Consider the following 18,814-nt stretch of genomic DNA (forward strand, 5'->3'; position numbering starts at 1 on the left):
CACTGCTAACTTTTTCAATTTTGTTTTACATAACTGCATGAGATGTTTTACCAAACAATTCTGTGACATTACAAGCCATGATGCCATAAGCTATTTGCTATTGAGTCCATTGAAACTGGCAATGAACTGAATTCCATTGGCACATAAGCAAAATGTTGCACACAGCTTCACCGTAGTGTAAAATGTTCTTTGTGTTCAACCCCACCCTGCTACCCGCATTCTCTTGGCTTCACATTCCTATATGGAAAATCTATATTTCTCTAAACAGCCTTCATGTCTCCAAAGACTTCCTGAGGGATGTGCCAGACTCTCAGGCATGGATAAAAGAAATGGCCAAGCCGACCATGCATTAGTTGTCAATACTCCTATGACGTGTATAAACTTTTAAACAATGGCCGTTTGTCACCATAGCTGATGTGTGTTTTTGCCTGTCAAGGCCATGTCATCAACAGAGTAGGCAAGGTGATTGAAGTGCAGGCCAGCACAGGTCTGATCTGTGGGAGAGGTTTATTTGATTAGACACTGCACAGGGGAAATACTCTTTCTATTGTCACTCTGTGCACTGTTTACTCCCCTTCCCCTCCTCCTCCTCCCTCCTTATCGTCTGAGTTTGCTTTCATATTGTAAATGTAGCATTAGGCCTGTCTGTCAGGCCACAAAAACAACTGCATCCTTCCTGCACAAGCAATGAGTCAGTGCTGGGTAGCATGGGGTGGGGGATACATTTTTTTTATTTAACTAGTTAGGATCTAATTATTATTTACAATGACGGCCTACTGGGGAACAGTGGGTTAACTGCCTTGTTCAGGGGCAGAATGACAGATTTGTACCTTGTCAGCTCTGGGATTCGATCCAGCAACTTTTCGGTTACTGGCCCAACGCTCTAACCGCTAGGCTACCTGTCGCCTCGATAAATGGGATGGGGGATACATGTGGTGGGAGATGCATGGGTGGTGTTTGGTGGGGGAGTTGACTTTAGGAAGCAGCGGAGCAACAAGCACCTACCACGGGGCAGGAAAGCTATTAAAGACAAACACTGTTTCCACATAGCAGCACACGGCAAAGGTGCCCCCTCCCCCATCTACACTACAGTAATGACAAGGACAATTATCCCTGTTTCACATGACTGTATGATCAACCACACTATTATTTGAGACTATGTAACCCATTATAGGCCTTATGAACTCAATGACAATGTTTATATGCCAACATTTGCACAATGGACCGGACCACTAATTTGCCCCAAGGTAAAGAACAGCCTCAATTCTTTGGGACATGGACTATACAAGGTGTCAAAAGTGTTCCACAGGGAAGCTGGCCCATGTTGACTCCAAAGCTTCCCACAGTTGTGTCAAGTTTGCTGGATGTCCTTTGGATGGTGGACCGTTCTTGATACACACGGGAAACTGTTGAGCTTGAAAAACCCAGCAGTGTTGCAGTTCTTGACACACTCAAACCGGTGCTCCTGGCACCTAACAACATACATACACTTACATATTTTGTATTGCCCATTCACCCTCTGACTGGCACACATACACAATTCATGTCTCAATTGTCTCAAGGCTTAAAAATCCCACCTGGTCAGTCTATGTCACGGAAAGAGCAGGTGTCCCTTATGTTTTGTACACTCAGTGTATAACCTCATCCAGTTGTGACACTTGGCCCATAACAATTAGCGGCCCAATGACAATAAGGCTCCCTTGTGCGACATGCGTATTTATTTGGCACTCAGATATTCAAGTAAACCTCAAATGCAGAACACGGGTATTAGGAATTAGTCCGCATATTACTGCCTACTCCATCCTCTCTCGACCAGAGCGAGTTGTTGCGTTGTTTCTCTAATCTGGGCGCAGGGGTATATTCGCCGATTTTGTTGCAAAAAGTTTCGTCTGTTGCAACAAAACCGTTTACTCCAAACGGCAAAAGTTTTGCAACGAAAACGAGAGCTTCTATTGGACAAATTCAGGTCGGTCCCTCCCCGATTTGTTCCGTTTGCTCAGTTTGCTTCCGTTTGGTTCTTAAATGGTAAACTGTTTCCGTTGCAAGAAGTAATGAATACACCCCTGATTCTTTTCCTGTTGGGAAAAAGTTTCTAAACCCCACCCTCTTCTTTGATTGTAAGCACAGACGTAGAGTGGTTCGAGAACGGGACGAGGGAAGACTGCTTAAGGAAGAGGGGACATGATAACAAATATTAATGCATTAATTATGACATTGATAATAACGACGAGCTTGCCAGGGCTTGGCACTAAAGTATCGTTACGCACAATACAGGATTTGTTTTTGGTGTGCGTTTCTCTTTTAGAAAACGTAGACTCCTAAACAGGTTTGTACAACTCTTCCTGTTGCGAACTAGGTGGATATCAAGTTCTTATTGAAAATACATACGTGTACAATTGAGACATTGTATGTCACCACCGGGTAAAACAGCAAATATGGATACAGTTGCGCAAACAGGTGCGGGATTTGTTGACAGAACGCATAGAAGTTTTGGCCAGACACCGTTATTCGTGCTCATGGTTTAGGGCGAGTTGGTAAGCTTTGAAACTTGTCGTAAAGCACGGGGTTCTCAGGACTAAATGCGCCTTTCCTGCTATTCTTCTCCTCTTCTCAGCGCTTCCTGCTTATGGTGGCCAGCGCACTTCATGGCTAAAAATGCAGAACTCAAAATGGACAGCTAAACGGAGTTGAACTCTTCCGTTGGGTTATTATTGTCCAATGATCTGGATATTCTACAACCACCTGATGCTCATTTTGGTATGATGTGATCCATCCTGTGTTCTACACGGTCGTGGTTTTGCTATAGTTGAATAAGTTCACCTTTTTATTTCATATCTCAAGAAGCAGCACCTAATCATTGGTCAATATGTGACAATTTGTGGTATAGTAATAGAGTAATTAAGTGAGCTATGTGCTCAAACCACGCATTGAGAAACCACACCACAACAGTCGAGTAGAAATTTGTTTTATGGAGACAATTCTCCCTTTTTACACATTGGCACACTTGGTAGGACTGGTCACATCCATGGCCTCTGTTTGATTGTTGCCAGCTCTAATGGAAACATCTGCAGTCCATGTCAGGTTGCATGAGAGACATTTTTTATCCTGTTGTCTTTGAACACGGTTGTGTTCCTGTTGGCCAGGCCTTTGAACAAATTTCATTGGTCCCTGATGAGCCAACTAGACACAGATGAACGGGAGAGAGGCACAATAAAGTACATTATTGTACTTTCTTTTCAAAAGCATACAGAATCAAACCCAGTGTCTGAACATCTGCTCGTTGTGGCTCCATGGAGCCGCTGAAGAACATTTTTACCCGCGGCCCACTGTCGAACTGGAAAGGTCTGGAACAATCACAAAAAGGGACCTTCACCAATCCCGTGTGGACGGCTTTATTCGACTATGAGGCGTCCGGTAAAGACGAGCTCACCCTCCACAAAGGTGACCTGGTGGAAGTCCTGTCACTGGACTCTGAGATATCCGGTGACGAGGGCTGGTGGGCGGGCAAGGTCAACAACAAAGTGGGCATCTTTCCCTCGAACTATGTCTCCTTCAAGCCTCCTTCATATGGGAAACTGCAGGGCAATGGAGTTGGCGTGGTTGGGGAGCTTGGGCCAGCCGTAGTGGGGGTGGGGGAGTTCGAACCTGAGGCCGTGGATTTCAGGGAACTGAGCCTCGAGGAGGTCATTGGGGTCGGCGGCTTCGGCAAGGTGTATCGCGGTACGTGGAGAGGTGGGCTGGAGGTGGCCGTGAAGGCGGCCCGCCAGGACCCAGACGAGGACATCAGCGTGACGGCCCAGAACGTGCGTCAGGAGGCCCGGCTGTTTGCCATGCTCACTCACCCCAACATCATCGCCCTCAAAGGGGTTTGCTTACAGGAACCCAACTTGTGCCTCATCATGGAGTACGCATCCGGTGGCCCGCTGAGCCGTGCGCTGGCTGGGCGCCGCATCCCGCCGCACGTCTTGGTCAACTGGGCAGTACAGATTGCTAGAGGGATGCTCTACCTGCACACAGAAGCCATCGTTCCTGTCATCCATCGTGACCTCAAGTCTAACAACAGTAAGTCACCAAACTGGTCTCATCCACAGTAGGCTGGTTTTAAAGATGCACAGAGGTTAGAACATTGTTATAGACAACACTATAGAGAGCTAAAAGGCCAAACAGGTGTCAACTACTGTGAATTACTACATTTGCTTAGCTCCATGACAAACTGTCAAATTCAGTTTCACCTGTTCAATTGTCTGAGTGAAATGGTTAGTCTTTCTATTTGCTGGGGAGCTTGACCTACAGGCCTCAGGACATTGTACTATAGGTTATATTGTTGCATTGCCAGAGGCTACACCTCACCACACACTTTCTTTGGCGAGGCTCACTTTTCTCCCCTCTCCACTACAATACCGGCTCTAATAGCTCACAAATTACAAGCACAAACATACACATTTGATTATTATTGTCCCTTCAAATGGCAAAATGGGACACTATTAATTCACTTTGGCTGCAGTCCAAAAGGGATTTCAATTTTGTCACAGGTTTTGTTGTGTTTGCTCTTGGCTTGATCTCACAGGGAGCGTGGGAAACGAGATTATTATTTGGACAGAGCATCTCTCTCTCTGTTGCGCTACGTTATTGCTTCATGTCATGTGAGCACTGTAGCCTGTATACATATAACAGAAAGAAGAGAGCTCTCAGTCTGAAGAGATTGTGAAACGTCTAGCGAGCATTTCTCGATAATGAGACCAGCCGCTTCACAAGCAAAGGTCAAGAATTCTAGTGGGTGAATTTTAAAGACCGTAAGAAGTCACTCTTTGAACTTTGATGACGTTGATTGCGAGAATGGCCGTGATGTAGACTTATGTAGGTGTTTTGGGCTCTAGCTTTGGCCATCTAGGCCCTTCCATGGACCTTGTCATTAAACCACATCAAATCGATGCAATGAAGGTGATGCAGAGAGAATTCAACCCTCTCAAACCAAACGCTTCTCGGAACTGTCAGGCTGAGAGGCTTGATAGTACCCTTGATTGTCAATACACAAGGCCACCTGAATTCATACAGAGGCAAAGCCATTATTATCATAATTTTGACAAGTCCGATAATCCCTGTTAGTGGCTTGGCAATATCTGTAATGGTTCAGAGTTTGTTTTCGTTCCACTTCCCCTCCTTTTCCATTCGTTCAGATCACCACAGACCCACTTCCATCTTGGATAATCTCTCTGTGCAGCCGTGTTACGTTAGGCAAACAGAAAAAGATCAAAGTAGTGTTTTTGTTAGACGAGGCCGACACCACTTCGGGGGAATATGGACCATGGTAGGTCTGTCGTCTTAGTTCTACACCCAATTTCAAGGTTTTCGGTCACACCAAACACTAAGTAGGCCAAAGTATCACTGTTTCAGTCCATCACCTCAATCTTCCTCATTAAGAGGCAAGCCAGCAGCTGGGAGAATCCCGGGTCTGACGGGAAAGAATCTGTTTGGGAGTGAGCTGGCAACCGGAGGGTGACTGGTATAAATCCTTGATGCCATTGCCTTGCCTGACGTTGTGCCTTTTAGCAAGGCACTTAACCCCCCACAGCAACTGCTCCACGAGCGCCCAGTATGGCAGCCCCCTGCCTCAACCTCTCCAACCTGTATGTTTGCCTATTGGAGGGGTTGGGATAAAGCAGAAGTCACATTTTAGTTGGACATTGACTTGATTTGTCAATTGTACACAATCTTAACTTGTTCCCACACACTCCCCTCCACTCTCATTCTCCACTGTTCTGACTGAACAGACATCAACGAATCCACTGGACTGGAAGACATCCCTGTTGCGCAAATATATATATGTTTTAATGTAGGGTTTGTAGGCTATATGGAGCAACACAACCAACACAGTCCCTCTTTGTGATGTAAAGATGTTATCTCTGCACTACCTCCTACCTCTTGTTTTTTGTTTGTTTCTTTCTTCTCTGAAGCTTTGTCCCAGACCTGCCTATACTTGTCTCTCTGTTGTGGCAGTGAGCAATATACAGTTGTTTGGGGAAAGGGAGGTCTGTGTTCGCTCCCGATGGGTTTCAAAAGACACGATCTGTTCCTATAGAGAGAGCGAGAGAACAAGGGCATGGTTTCTTCAGTGTTTCACCAATCATTTCAAAGTGTACAGGAGAACCACCCCTTTAATCAAATCAAATGATATTGGTCACATCCCATACACATATTTATCAAATGTTACAGGTTTAGCGAAATGCTTTAAGGGTTCAAGGAAAGGTAGAGAGGTGCACAAGTTGGCGGCCATTGAAGAAACATTGAGGTGTTCGAGCTTCTAAAATTAATCACAAACCATTGATCCACAACGAAGTTCCTGCTATTAGGTGAACTGTGAAATAGGTAGCGTAGAGATGTGGTCTTAAGGGCAGATATTCAGAAGAATGCAGAAGGTTCTGGTGCAAAGGTGTCCAATTTTTATTTCTAGTGTTCAATAGTGATAGCTGGTGAAGACCCCTATTAGCAGGAACAGAACCTGGTAATACCTGGATGTAGGATGGGACATAAACCTAACAACTTCAATTACTAATTTCTCTGAACAGGGGGAAAGAATCATCACCAAATTCACTGAGAATACATTACATAGGATGAAGAATCAATACTCTGAGCCACATCTCTATACTACTTGTCAAACATAGAAACCTGATACTATATTTTGTCGGGATGGGCGTTGGGTGTCTTTAGGCTGCTTTTGACAATTTCTTTGGATTCCTCATCTCATTCATTGTTAGAAAAAAGTTTGGTTCAAATCTGATGTTAGGTAATATAATTATTGAATATAATATGAATCCTACAAATTAAAATTACCAATTTGGGCACAATCAATTTAGTTTAATTTCTCAAAGATCAAAATCTATTTCAACAAAAATAATTTTGCCGGAATGCTCATTTGATATGTTTCTAACGACATAAATTATTTCAGAACAATCTGAGATGGTGGGTGTCATTTAAAGACTTTTAAAGTGAATTAAAATAGTTTTTTTTAGTGCACTGTTGCAACAATAGAGCTGTGTTTAGGGTGACAGACACTATTTATAGCTGTAGAGATTTGAAAGGAGAAGAGCCTGTAGCTTTGTGCTGTAGTTACACATCAGTGAAGCGTACTGATTTGAACAGGACCATTGAAGAAAGTGCACACAGAAGACTACCTTGAATGCAGGCCAGAGGCCATCACTGGAAAGTAGATGCAGAGAGACACACACACACGAGTGAGCGTGTACACGTATACACAGGGCTGGATTAAGAAATCATGAGCCCCGGGGATTTAAAAAACACATTTCATGCAATTCTATCTCGTTTACATGGTAAAAGACATTAGCTGAATCTTTTTTTTAATACCACACAAATGACCTAAATGATTGGCTACTCTGACACTGAGAAACGGAGCTCAACCTGGCTACTAAATACAATTTCCAGTGGCACACTGACTCGCCTAATGTTGAAGATGAAGCCATAGGTTACTCACTGTGATGGCCGATGCGCTCGTCATGGCAATAGCCCATCTCAAGATGAGCTACTTTGAAAAACAGTTCTGCTGTTAGCCGCAAATAAAATTTGCAAAAGGCAAACCGACAGCTGCAGCAACTATAGAAATATAATCTATAGATGGCAGTTCCCATTCAAGTCAGGAATGGCATCCAATGCTAGTGTGCCCATGAGTTTAGCAGTCAGATTTCCAGGGTCAGAGGTTACAAAACCCATCTATGGATTGCATGTCTATGGCCACAATGCAACAAACTGTAGCCTATATTTGGCTCACATGCTGCCAAAACTGCAACCTTCTGGACTGTAGGCATACCAGTAACTGCCAAAATAAAGGCGTAAACAAGGGACACTTTAGTAAACAAGGGATACAAACTATATGTTATGGGGTGGGGTGCATTTTCCTGGCATGGTTTAGGGCCACTTGTAGAATCTTTGCCAAGGTGCATTGAAGCTGTTCTGGCAGCTCGTTGTGGCACAACACCCTTTTAAGACCTTTTATGTTGGTGTTTCCTTATTTTGGCAGATACTTGCATGTGCTTGTGATGACTTAATTCACAGTTATTTTTACAGTATATATTTCCTTAATATTGTAAAAAAAAATATATATATATATATATATATATATATATTAGTACCTGTCAATTTTGGACACACCAACACATTCAAGGGTTTTTCTTTATTTTTACTATTTTCTACATTGCAGAATAATAGTGAAGACATCAAAACTATGAAATTACACATATGGAATCATGTAGTAACCAAAAAAGTGTTCAACAAATCCAAATCTGTTTTATATTTGAGATTCTTCAAAGTAGCCACCCTTTGCCTTTGACAGCTTTGCACACTCTTGGAATTCTCTCAACCAGCTTCACCTGGAATGCTTTTCAAACAGTCTTGAAGGAGTTCCCACATATGCTGAGCACTTGTTGGCTGATTGTGGAGGCCAGTTCATCTGATGCAGCACTCCATCACTCTCCTTCACGGTCAAATAGCCCTTATAAAGCCTGGAGGTGTGTTGGGTCATTGTCCTGTTGAAAAACAAATGATAGTGGGACTAAGCGCAAACCAGATGGGATGGCGTATCGCTGCAGAATGCTGTGGTAGCCATGCTGGTTAAGTGTGCCTTGAATTCTAAATAAATTATCTACGATTGTCACCAGCAAAGCACCCCACACCATCACACCTCCTCCTCCATGCTTCACGGTGGGAACCATGCATGCGGAGATCATCCGTTCACCTACTATGCGTCTCACAAAGACACGGCAGTTGGAACCAAAAATCTCAAATTTGGACTTATCAGATTAAAGGACAGATTTCCACCGGTCTAATGTCCATTGCTCATGTTTCTTGGCCCAAGCAAGTCTCTTCTTCTTATTGATGTCCTTTGTTGTGGGTTCTTTGCAGCAATTTGACCATGAAGGCCTGATTCACGCAGTTTCCTCTGAACAGTTGATGTTGAGATATGTCTGTTACTTGAACTCTGTGAAGCATTTATTTAGGCTGCAATTTCTGAGGCTTGTAATTCTAATGAACTTATCCTCTGCTGCCGAGGTAACAATGGGTATTCCTTTCCTGTAAGCGTTCCTCATGAGAGCCAGTTTCATGATGGTTTCTGCGACTGCACTTGAAGAAACTTTCAATCCCTACCTTGTCACAAGACAACTGATTCGCTCAAATGCATTAAGAAGGAAAGAATTTCCACAAATTAAATTTGAACAAGGCACACCTGTTAATTGAAATGCATTCCAGGTGATTGGTTGAAGTTGGTTGAGAGAATGCCAAGCGTGTGCAAAGCTGGCATCCAGGCGAAGGGTGGCTACTTTGAAGAATCTCAAATATAAATATATAAAATAACACTTTTGTTTTAGTTACAACATGATTCCATGTGTGTAATTTCATAATTTCGATGTCTTCACTATTTTTCTACAATGTAGAAAATGGTAAAAATAAAGAAAAACCCTTGAATGAGTAGGTGTGTCCAAAATTTTGACTGGTACTGTATATAATTAAGTGTCTTAAATACAATAAAACATGTAGATATATATAATAATTTTTTGCTGCCTCTTGGGCCCCTCACGGGCCTGGGACCAGGGGCTTCACCCGGTCAGCCCCTGTATTAATCCGACACACACACACACACACATCAGTCAGTCATTGACACATTGGCCCTCAGATGCACACAATCGGTCGTAAACACATTGTCACACATACACTATAAATACACACTTTTATAATTAAAAGTAGGTCGACTGATTAGGATTAGGACTGATAAGGATTTTTCAACGCCGATACCGATTATTGGAGGACAAAAAAAGCAGATACCGAATAAAATGCAAATGAATTACTTAAAAATCATACAATGTGATTTTCTGGATTTTTGTTTTAGATTCCGTCTCTCACAGTTGAAGTGTACCTATGATAAAAAATTTGACGTGTACATGCTTTGTAAGTAGGAAACACTGCCGATTTTGAAGGTTATCAAATACTTGTTCTCCCCACTGTATATACACACACACATTTTTGTAATAATGACAATTGCAACAATACTGAATGAACAATGAACACTTTTATTTTAACTTAATATAATACAGAAATAAAATCAATTTAGTCTCAAATAACATGAATGATGAATGTTGAAAACAAAAACTGCAATTTCTATATGCAGGAAATCCTATTTTAATAATGGGCATGGTAAGAATTGACTACCAAAGTGCGAGTCATAATTCCCATGACACCTTCTAGCAAAATCTGAAAAGCGGTTTCTTCATTCATTTATTTCATAGGATATTTTTAGATTCACTTAAAATAAGGTCTGTGTTTTGTGTAGGCTTACACCACCTAGCCAATTTTACAACTGTGTTAGACTGTGTTAGTCCATAGGACAAGGTAACTCTGATCAATATTGGCTAAATATAAGCACAGATAATTTTTTTTGAAGAGTGGATTTATGAAAATATGTTGACAAACGTGACCTTATCCTAGTGAGATTTACATGGGTATCAAAACGCAGAGGCGGTTTAAACCTGCACGAAACACAGACCTTTATTTGAAGTAGATCAAGTCATTCTCTATGGAAGACATGAACAGAGGCGGTTTAAGCCTGAACGAAACACAGACCTTATTTGAAGTAGATCAAGACATTCTCTATGGAAGACATGAACAGAGGTGGTTTAAGCACGAAACACAGACCTGATTTGAAGTAGATCAAGACATTCTCTATGGAAGACATGAACGGTAAAATAACGAAGGAACCCCTTTCAAGTTCAGCCGCAAGTTATTACAGGAATTATAACGCGTCGACTATTTCTCTCTAAACCATATACCTTTGACTATTACGAGCCTGCTGCTGCCTACCACCCCTCAGTCAGACTGCTGTATCAAATATCAAATCATAGACTTAACTATAATAAACACACAGAAATACGAGCCTTACGTCAAATCTGGAAACTATCACCTCGAAAACAAAACGTTTATTCCGTTCCGTATTTTATCTAACGGGTGGCATCCATGAGTCTAAATATTCCTGTTACATTGCACAACCTTCAATGTTATGTCATAATTACGTAAAATTCTGGAAAATTAGTTAGTTCGCAAAGAGCCAGGTGACCCAAACTGTTGCATATACCCTGACTCTGCGTGCAATGAACGCAAGAGGTGACACAAGTTCACCTGGTTAATATTTCTTGATAACCTGGATTTCTTCTAGCTAAATATGCAGGTTTCAAAATATATACTTGTGTATTGATTTTAAGAAAGGCATTGATGTTTATGGTTAAGTACACATTGGAGCAACGACAGTCGTTGATGGTTTTTTATAAGATACGTTTATTGCTAGCTAGCAACTTACCTTGGCTTACTGCATTCGCGTAACAGGCAGGCTCCTCGTGGAGTGCAATGTAATCAGGTGGTTAGAGCATTGGACTAGTTAACTGTAAGGTTGCAAGATTGGATCCCCCGAGTTGACAAGGTTCCTAGGCCGTCATTGAAAATACGAATGTGTTCTTAACTGACTTGCCTAGTTAAATAAAGTTTATTTTAATTTTTATTTAAAAAATAATAAAAAAATAAATAATAATAATTAATCGGCAAAATCGGCGCTCAAAAATACAGATTTCCGATTGTTATGAACTTGAAATCGGCCCTAATTAATCGGCCTTTCCAATTTAATCGGTCGACCTCCACTTATAATAGTACATGGGACATATATGCCACTTTTCAATGACCCAAAGTCACTCTACATTTGTAGAACGAGATCAATAATACAAGGCCAGACTAACAGCAGGAAGAAACACACATTTAACAAAGTGTGTGTGTGTGTGTGTGTGTGTGTGTGTGTGTGTGTGTGTGTGTGTGTGTGTGTGCGCGTGTGCGTGTGCGTGTGCGCGTGCGTGCTCTGGAGCTTGGCCAACTATAGTTGGAAATCACATGGAAAATGCCACACTAAGCATTGGTGTAGTCAAACTAAACTTAATTGTCATTTCAAGAGGAACAACAGTTTAAAAACCGGTTGATAGCTACCAATTAATTTCCAAGAATATTGCGTCTGTCTGTGTGGTGCGTGCGTTTGTCAATCACTCTGTGTGTAGCCAGTTGATGTGATAACCGTCTTGTGGGTTGACAGAAATACTTTCCCCAAAACCCTAAATGTTATCTGCAAAGTAGACTTACCTGGCTGAAGTAAATCTATTATTTGTTATTTGCAAACTTTGCCATGAAATGATCAGCAGCAGTACAGAAAAATCGCTAGACCGGCACATTAGACCACATTCCTCACTAGCTAGATTCACAGTTAAAGGGACAGAATGGGAATTAAAGGGGAATTACACCCCCCCCCCAAAAATCACAGTCATTTTCTCCCAGACCTAAAAAAATAATGGTATTCAGATGTGGTTTAAGCATTGACATGGACTCAGAACATCCAATTTATTTCATTGTTTCTCTATAAACAATTGTAATTTTGAGAGTGAAAAACAAAAAAAATCTAAAACCAGCAAAAATACAACTGAGAAAACAACATAATTTGAGAATTTTAAACCGTTTTCAAAATAAATAATGTATAGGGCTCCCTTAGTTGTTTATCAACCATCATTCTACCAGGTATATTGACAGAACTTACTGCACTAAGGACCCGAGAACAGTCGCAAAGGAGAAGAATGTGCCTATTTAAAGTAGCTCTCATACTAGAAAATGTTTAAATACCCTGGTTTAAATAAATCTTGGATCAACACTTTTTAAAAGGAGCTCTCATGCTAGAAAATGTTTAAATAAATCTCGGATCAACACTTTTTTTCCCCTGAGTGGACAAGCATCTGACACAGCTGTGCACCACCAGCATGTTTTCACTCCGGGCCCCTAGTGCCCCAACGCAAAACATCCCCTGTGTTATTCTGCCCTCACAGACACTTGCAGTCTCTTGCTACTCACACACAGCAACATTCCCAAGTTCACTGAGGGGATTTATGAGGGCAATTTGGACATTTAGCCCACAGTGGTGGCATGTAAGGTATTCAGTCCAGGAAATAGACATATTGAACTTGATAAACTCCTAAAATGCATAGTGACTTCTATTATCTGTAACAGGGGTTGCTGCGTCAATAGACTTGCTTTGCCAGTCACAGGTATGTAGGTGGAGACTACAGAGTCAAGCAATACTAGGCGCTAAAGAGTGCTGATCTTGGATCAGGTCCTGTTTGTCCATGTCATCTTATTCATTATGATCTAACTCTGAGATGCTGTAAGAAGACGAGCCCTGATATGGACATTAGGAAGAGAATCCTAGAGGAATTTTTCTGTAAATAGAAGTACAGTGCCTTCTGAAAGTATTCACAACCCTTTACTTTTTCCACATTTTGTTGTGTTACAGACTTATTTTTAAATTAATTAAATGTAGATTCTGTGTCACTGGCCTACACACAATTTGCCCTATTGTCAAAGTGGAATTATGTTTTTAGAAATGTTTACAAAGTAATTAAAAATGAAAAGCTGAAATGCCTTGAGTATTTAACCCTTGAAGTTATGGCAAGCCTAAGTTCAGGAGTACAACTTTGCTTAAGAAGTTGCATAGACTCACTCTGTGGGCAATAATAGTGTTTAACATGATTTTTGAATGACTACAGAATCTCTGTACCCCACACATACAATTATCTGTAAGGTCCATCAGTCGAAGAGTGAATTTCAGACACAGATTCAACCACAAAGACCAGGGATGTTTTCCAATGCCTTGCAAAGATGGGTAAAAAAAAGCAGACATTGAATATCCCTTTGAGCATGGTGAAGTTATTAGTTACACTTTGGATAGTGTATAAATTCACCTAGTCACTATAAAGATACAGGTGTCCTTCCTAACTCAGTTGCTGGTGAGGTAGGAAACCGCTCAGGGATTTCAAGATGAGTTCCATGGGGATTTTAAAACAATTACAGAGTTTAATGGCTGTGATAGGAGAAAACTGAGGATGGATCAACAACATTGTAGTTACTCCACAATACTAAACTAAATGACAGAGTAAAAAGAAGGAGGCTTGTACAGAATAAAAATATTTGAAAACACGCATTCTGTTTGCAATAAGGCACTAAAGTAAAACTGAAAAAAAAATGGCAAAGAAATTACATTTATGTCCTGAATAAAAAGCGTTCTGTTTGGGGCAAACACAACACATCACTGAGTACCACTTTTCATATGTTCAAGCATGGTGGTGGCTGCATCATGTTATGGGTATGCTTGTCATTGGCAAGGACTATGGAGTTTTTTTGGGGGGGATACAAATAAACAGAATAGAGCTAAGCACAGTCAAAATCCTAGAGGAAAATTTGGTTCAGTCTGCTGTCCAACAGACACTGGGAGACAAATTCACCTTTCAGGAGGACAATAACCTATAACACAAGGCCAAATATACACTGGAATTGCATACCAGGACAACATTGAAGGTTCCTGAGTGGCTTAGTTACAGTTCTGACTTAATTTGGCTTGAAAAACTATGGCAAGACTTGAAAATTGCTGTCTAGCAATGATCAACAACCAACTTGACAGAGCTTAAAGAATTATGTGCAAATATTGTACGATCCAGGTGTGGAAATACTTTCTCTTAGAGACAACCAGAAAGACTCACAGCTGTAATTGCTGCCAAAGGTGACTCTAACATGTATTGACTCAGGGGTGTAAATACTTATGTACAGGAGTTATTTCTGTATTTCATAGTTAATAAATGTTCAAACATTTCTAAAAAATATGTTTTCACTTTGTAATAGTTACATTTTTAAAATCCATTTTGAATTCAGCCTGTATAACAAAAAATGTGGAATAAGTCTAGGGGTATGAATACTTTCTGAAAGCACTGTGATGGTTAGAGATAGGGCATCACAGTTATGGCCGATTAGTCATTTGAAATAAAGTGGTTTGTTAAGTAGGTCATGGGATGAGTAGGAAGAGACGGTACTCGTAAATTCAAATCAATAACTACTCTGCATTTTAAAATTGCAAACAAGCTATTCTCTATTTGTGGCTTGAAATACAACTAGGAAGAAATCCTGGTCTTGTAGATGGAAACAGGTTGAAATGCTAAATGTAACCACAAATCAATTGAATGTATTACCTTGCTATTAGTTACTTCCAATCTTCTATATTAATTCTCCAACCAATCAAGGTTTTTTTCTACAAATACCTTTGTCACAAAGTGCATAGTTTCGCTTACTGTTCATGTTAAGAGAGACAACAAAGTTCAAAACCCCCAACTATAGCACAGCCGACACAGAGAGTGGCAAGGAAAAACTCCCTCAGTCTTGATTGGAACAAACCTGTACTTATCCTTTCGCTGACATTGGCATATCCTCAATGCCAGCGTGTTGCTGCAAGACAGGCATCACCTGTGATGGTTCAACCAGGGCAAGGCTCCGGTGTGTTTCCATTGGCACAGTGTCTGACTGGCTGTGATAAGAGTTCACTAGGCCCAGGCCCCCCCTCTCTTTATTTTGGAAATGCCGGCAGGCTGCATCCGGAGATCCCAGGCTCTGATTGGGTTGGGTTGGGTTGTGGGGGGGCGGTGGCAGGATGGTGGAGCAGGTAGGAGTTGGCACGGGATTCCCTTTCATGCACTGCTGGCCCCATTGGGTAACTCTGGCTTGGATTCACACATGCATTGATACACGCATATACACACACACACACACACCTCCTACACACACACACAATCCCCCTACACACACACTTGACTAATGTTCCAGAATAATTATATGCTGTATAGAACAGAGAGCTTTAGGATGACGGCCCGAGCAACAGAACTCCAGGGGACGAGAGGGGACAACGAGGCACTGTAAGGTCACACCAAACAGGATGTGAAAGGATTCCAAAACCCAGGAAATTGTTTAATTTTTATCCAGGTTTAGGCTAACATTTGGTTTCTCTCACTAGCTTGGTTTGGAATCTTTTCTGCAGTGAAGGCAGTTGTCATGTAGACACCACTGTCTTGTGAAATGCTAAAAGGATCAGGCTGATATTTGGCTAGAAACATTTGACACATTTTCCTGTATTATGTTTCCAACTCTGTACCTGAGCATGTGTATATGCAGTTGTTGTATTAGAGTTGAGGGATACTTATCATACTTCTACATTTCCGTTTGGCTCTCAGTCAGTTGAAACGGATTTATCTGTTGCAGTGCTGTTCTACACAACTGTGCAAACATTGGAGAGTGTTTAGTCAGCCAAACCTTGATTAGCTAGGTAGGTCAACGCATGACATGGGACCAATGCATTGTACCATGTTTTAAAAAGGGGTAGTTAAAAAGGAAGTGACTTCCCACTTACCACCAGCTACGTCTGACACAACCTCCTGACCTCGACCCCTGATTGACCCCTTGGCGACCCCCACATTCTGGATTTCCCAGAATACCAGAGAGGAAGAGGTGAAGTGATAGGGTTGACTCCGCCCCCAAATTGGTCTGTGCGAGCATATAGCCTTGAGCAGACCAAGTGGGGAATATTTTATATAGGAGTTGTGCTTGTTGTTCACATACGTGTCTGCCCTCTCATTTCCAGAATGTTTCCGACTCCTCCCTTCCTGCCTTCCGCCTTTGCGGACATTTTTTCATATTGTTAGAGCAGGCAGTCCAATATCTTGTCAATATATAGAGGATACTCAGCGAATGGAGGTTAAACTTCAACAACTGGCAGCCATTTTGGCTCCAGTAGTTTGTGTTAGCTAGCGTTGGTTAATAGGTGAGTTATCTCAGGCCCCTGGTGCATTACATGATGCAGAGATCATTAACTCTCTCAGACAGCGTTGATGTTAGTGTTGATGTTAGCATCACTGTGATTTGGACATGTATCTCTGTCTCTCTCTATCTTCTGTCTCGGTCTCTGTTTCTGTGTCTCTCTTTTCTGTCTCTGTCTCCCTCCCTTTCCCTCAGAGTTTGAGGTTGCCAGACTGTCTGTCAGCCTATGGTTCCGTCCCTCAGGGGACAAAGCTCTCGTTCTTCCCGGGGAAAGCCCCCACCCCTGCCGGAATTCTCCCTCGCCTACGGACAGAGAGCAGATCCGGCCCAAACCCACAGGAGGGGAGGGCAGAGAGAGAGAGGAAGATATGGAGAGAAATTAACAGTAGAGACAGATGACCACTTTATGAGTTACTGATCAGTGTCATGCTACTAATGGATTTAGTTGTCAACGCAGGTGAGGCCTTATTCCGTAACGTTGCAAAAAGAACAACCAATATCTGTGTGTAAGTACAAGCTACATTTATTGGAATGGCATGCCTCTGGAGAACGCAAATGTGTGTTCTCTGATACGCTGCTGAGAAAGTGAAATAGGCCCACAGCCCTTCCTTGGTTGTGATGCCTGGAGTGCATATCAGTGCTAACTCGCTCACTCACCAACACTCATGAGATGTAATGTTTTTTATTTTTAGTTTATTTCACCTTTATTTAACGTTGTAGGCTAGTTGAGAACAAGTTCTCATTTACAACTGCGAACTGGCCAAGATAAAGCAAAGCAGTGCAACACAAACAACACAGAGTTACACATGGAGTAAACAAACATGAAGTCAATAACACAATAGAAAAAAAAGTCTATATACAGTGTGTGCAAATGGCGTGAGGAGGTAAGGCAATAAATAGGCCATAGTAGCGAAGTCATTTCAGTTTAGCAAATTAACACTGGAGTGATAGATGTGCAGATGATGATGATGTGCAAGTAGAAATACTGGTGTGCAACAGAGCAGAAAAGTAAATAAAAACAATATGGGGATGAGGTTGGTAGATTGGGTGGGCTATTTACAGATGGGCTATGTACAGCTGCAGCGATCGGTTAGCTGCTCAGATAGCTGATGTTTAAAGTTAGTGAGGGAAATACAAGTCTCCAGCTTCAGCTATTTTTGCACTTCGTTCCAGTCATTGGCAGCAGAGAGCTGGAAGGAAAGGCGGCCAAAGGGGTGTTTGCTTTGGGGATGAACAGTGACATATACCTACTGGAGTGCGTGCTACGGGTGGGTGTTGTTATCGTGACCAGTGAGCTGAGATGAGGCGGAGCTTTACCTAGCAAAGACTTATAGATGACCTGGAGCCAGTGGGTCTGGCAACGAATATGTAGCGAGAGCCAGCCGATTAGAGCATATAGGTCGCAGTGATGGGTGGTATATGGGGCTTTGGTGACAAAACGGATGGCACTGTGATAGACTGCATCCAGTTTGCTGAGTAGAGTGTTGGAGTCTATTTTGTAAATGACATCGCTGATGTCGAGGATCGGTAGGATGGTCAGTTTTACTAGAGTATGTTTGGCGGTGTGAGTGAAGGAGGCTTGGTTGCGAAATAGAAAGCCGATTCTAGATTTATTTTTGGATTGGAGATGTTTAATATGAGTCTGGAAGGAGAGTTTACAGTCTAGCCAGACACCTAGGTATTTGTAGTTGTCCACATATTCTAATTCAGAACCGTCCAGAGTAGTGATGCTAGTCGGGCGGGCGGGTGCGGGCAGCGAACGGTTGAAAAGCATGCATTTAGTTTTACTAGCGTTTAACAGCAGTGGGTGGCCACGGAAGGAGTGTTGTATGTCATTGAAGCTTGTTTGGAGGTTTGTTACCATTGCCACCATTGTTCCTGTTCCCAAGAAAGCTAAGGTAACTGAGCTAAACGACTACCGCTACGTAGCACTCACTTCTGTCATCATGAAGTGCTTTGAGAGACTAGTCAAGGACCATATCACCTCCACCCTACCTGACACACTAGACCCACTCCAATTTGCTTACCGCCCCAATAGGTCCACAGACGACGCAATCTCAACCACACTGCACACTGCCCTAACCCATCTGGACAAGAGGAA

The 18,814-nt window shown here is 42.0% G+C and overlaps 1 protein-coding gene across 1 annotated transcript in view; it reads left to right on the forward strand.

The window, feature by feature from the left end:
* The first annotated feature begins 2,108 nt into the window (after positions 1–2,108).
* LOC139379057 (mitogen-activated protein kinase kinase kinase 11-like) overlaps positions 2,109–18,814 on the forward strand; it is a 46,556-nt gene continuing 29,850 nt past the window's right edge. The window contains exon 1 of the mRNA XM_071121801.1: positions 2,109–4,062. Within this exon, the coding sequence (XP_070977902.1) occupies positions 3,291–4,062 (772 nt within the window). The 5' untranslated portion in view covers positions 2,109–3,290. The remainder of the gene's footprint in view (positions 4,063–18,814) is intronic.

The sequence above is a fragment of the Oncorhynchus clarkii genome, chromosome 21 (assembly GCF_045791955.1).
Source record: "Oncorhynchus clarkii lewisi isolate Uvic-CL-2024 chromosome 21, UVic_Ocla_1.0, whole genome shotgun sequence".
NCBI lineage: Eukaryota > Metazoa > Chordata > Actinopteri > Salmoniformes > Salmonidae > Oncorhynchus > Oncorhynchus clarkii.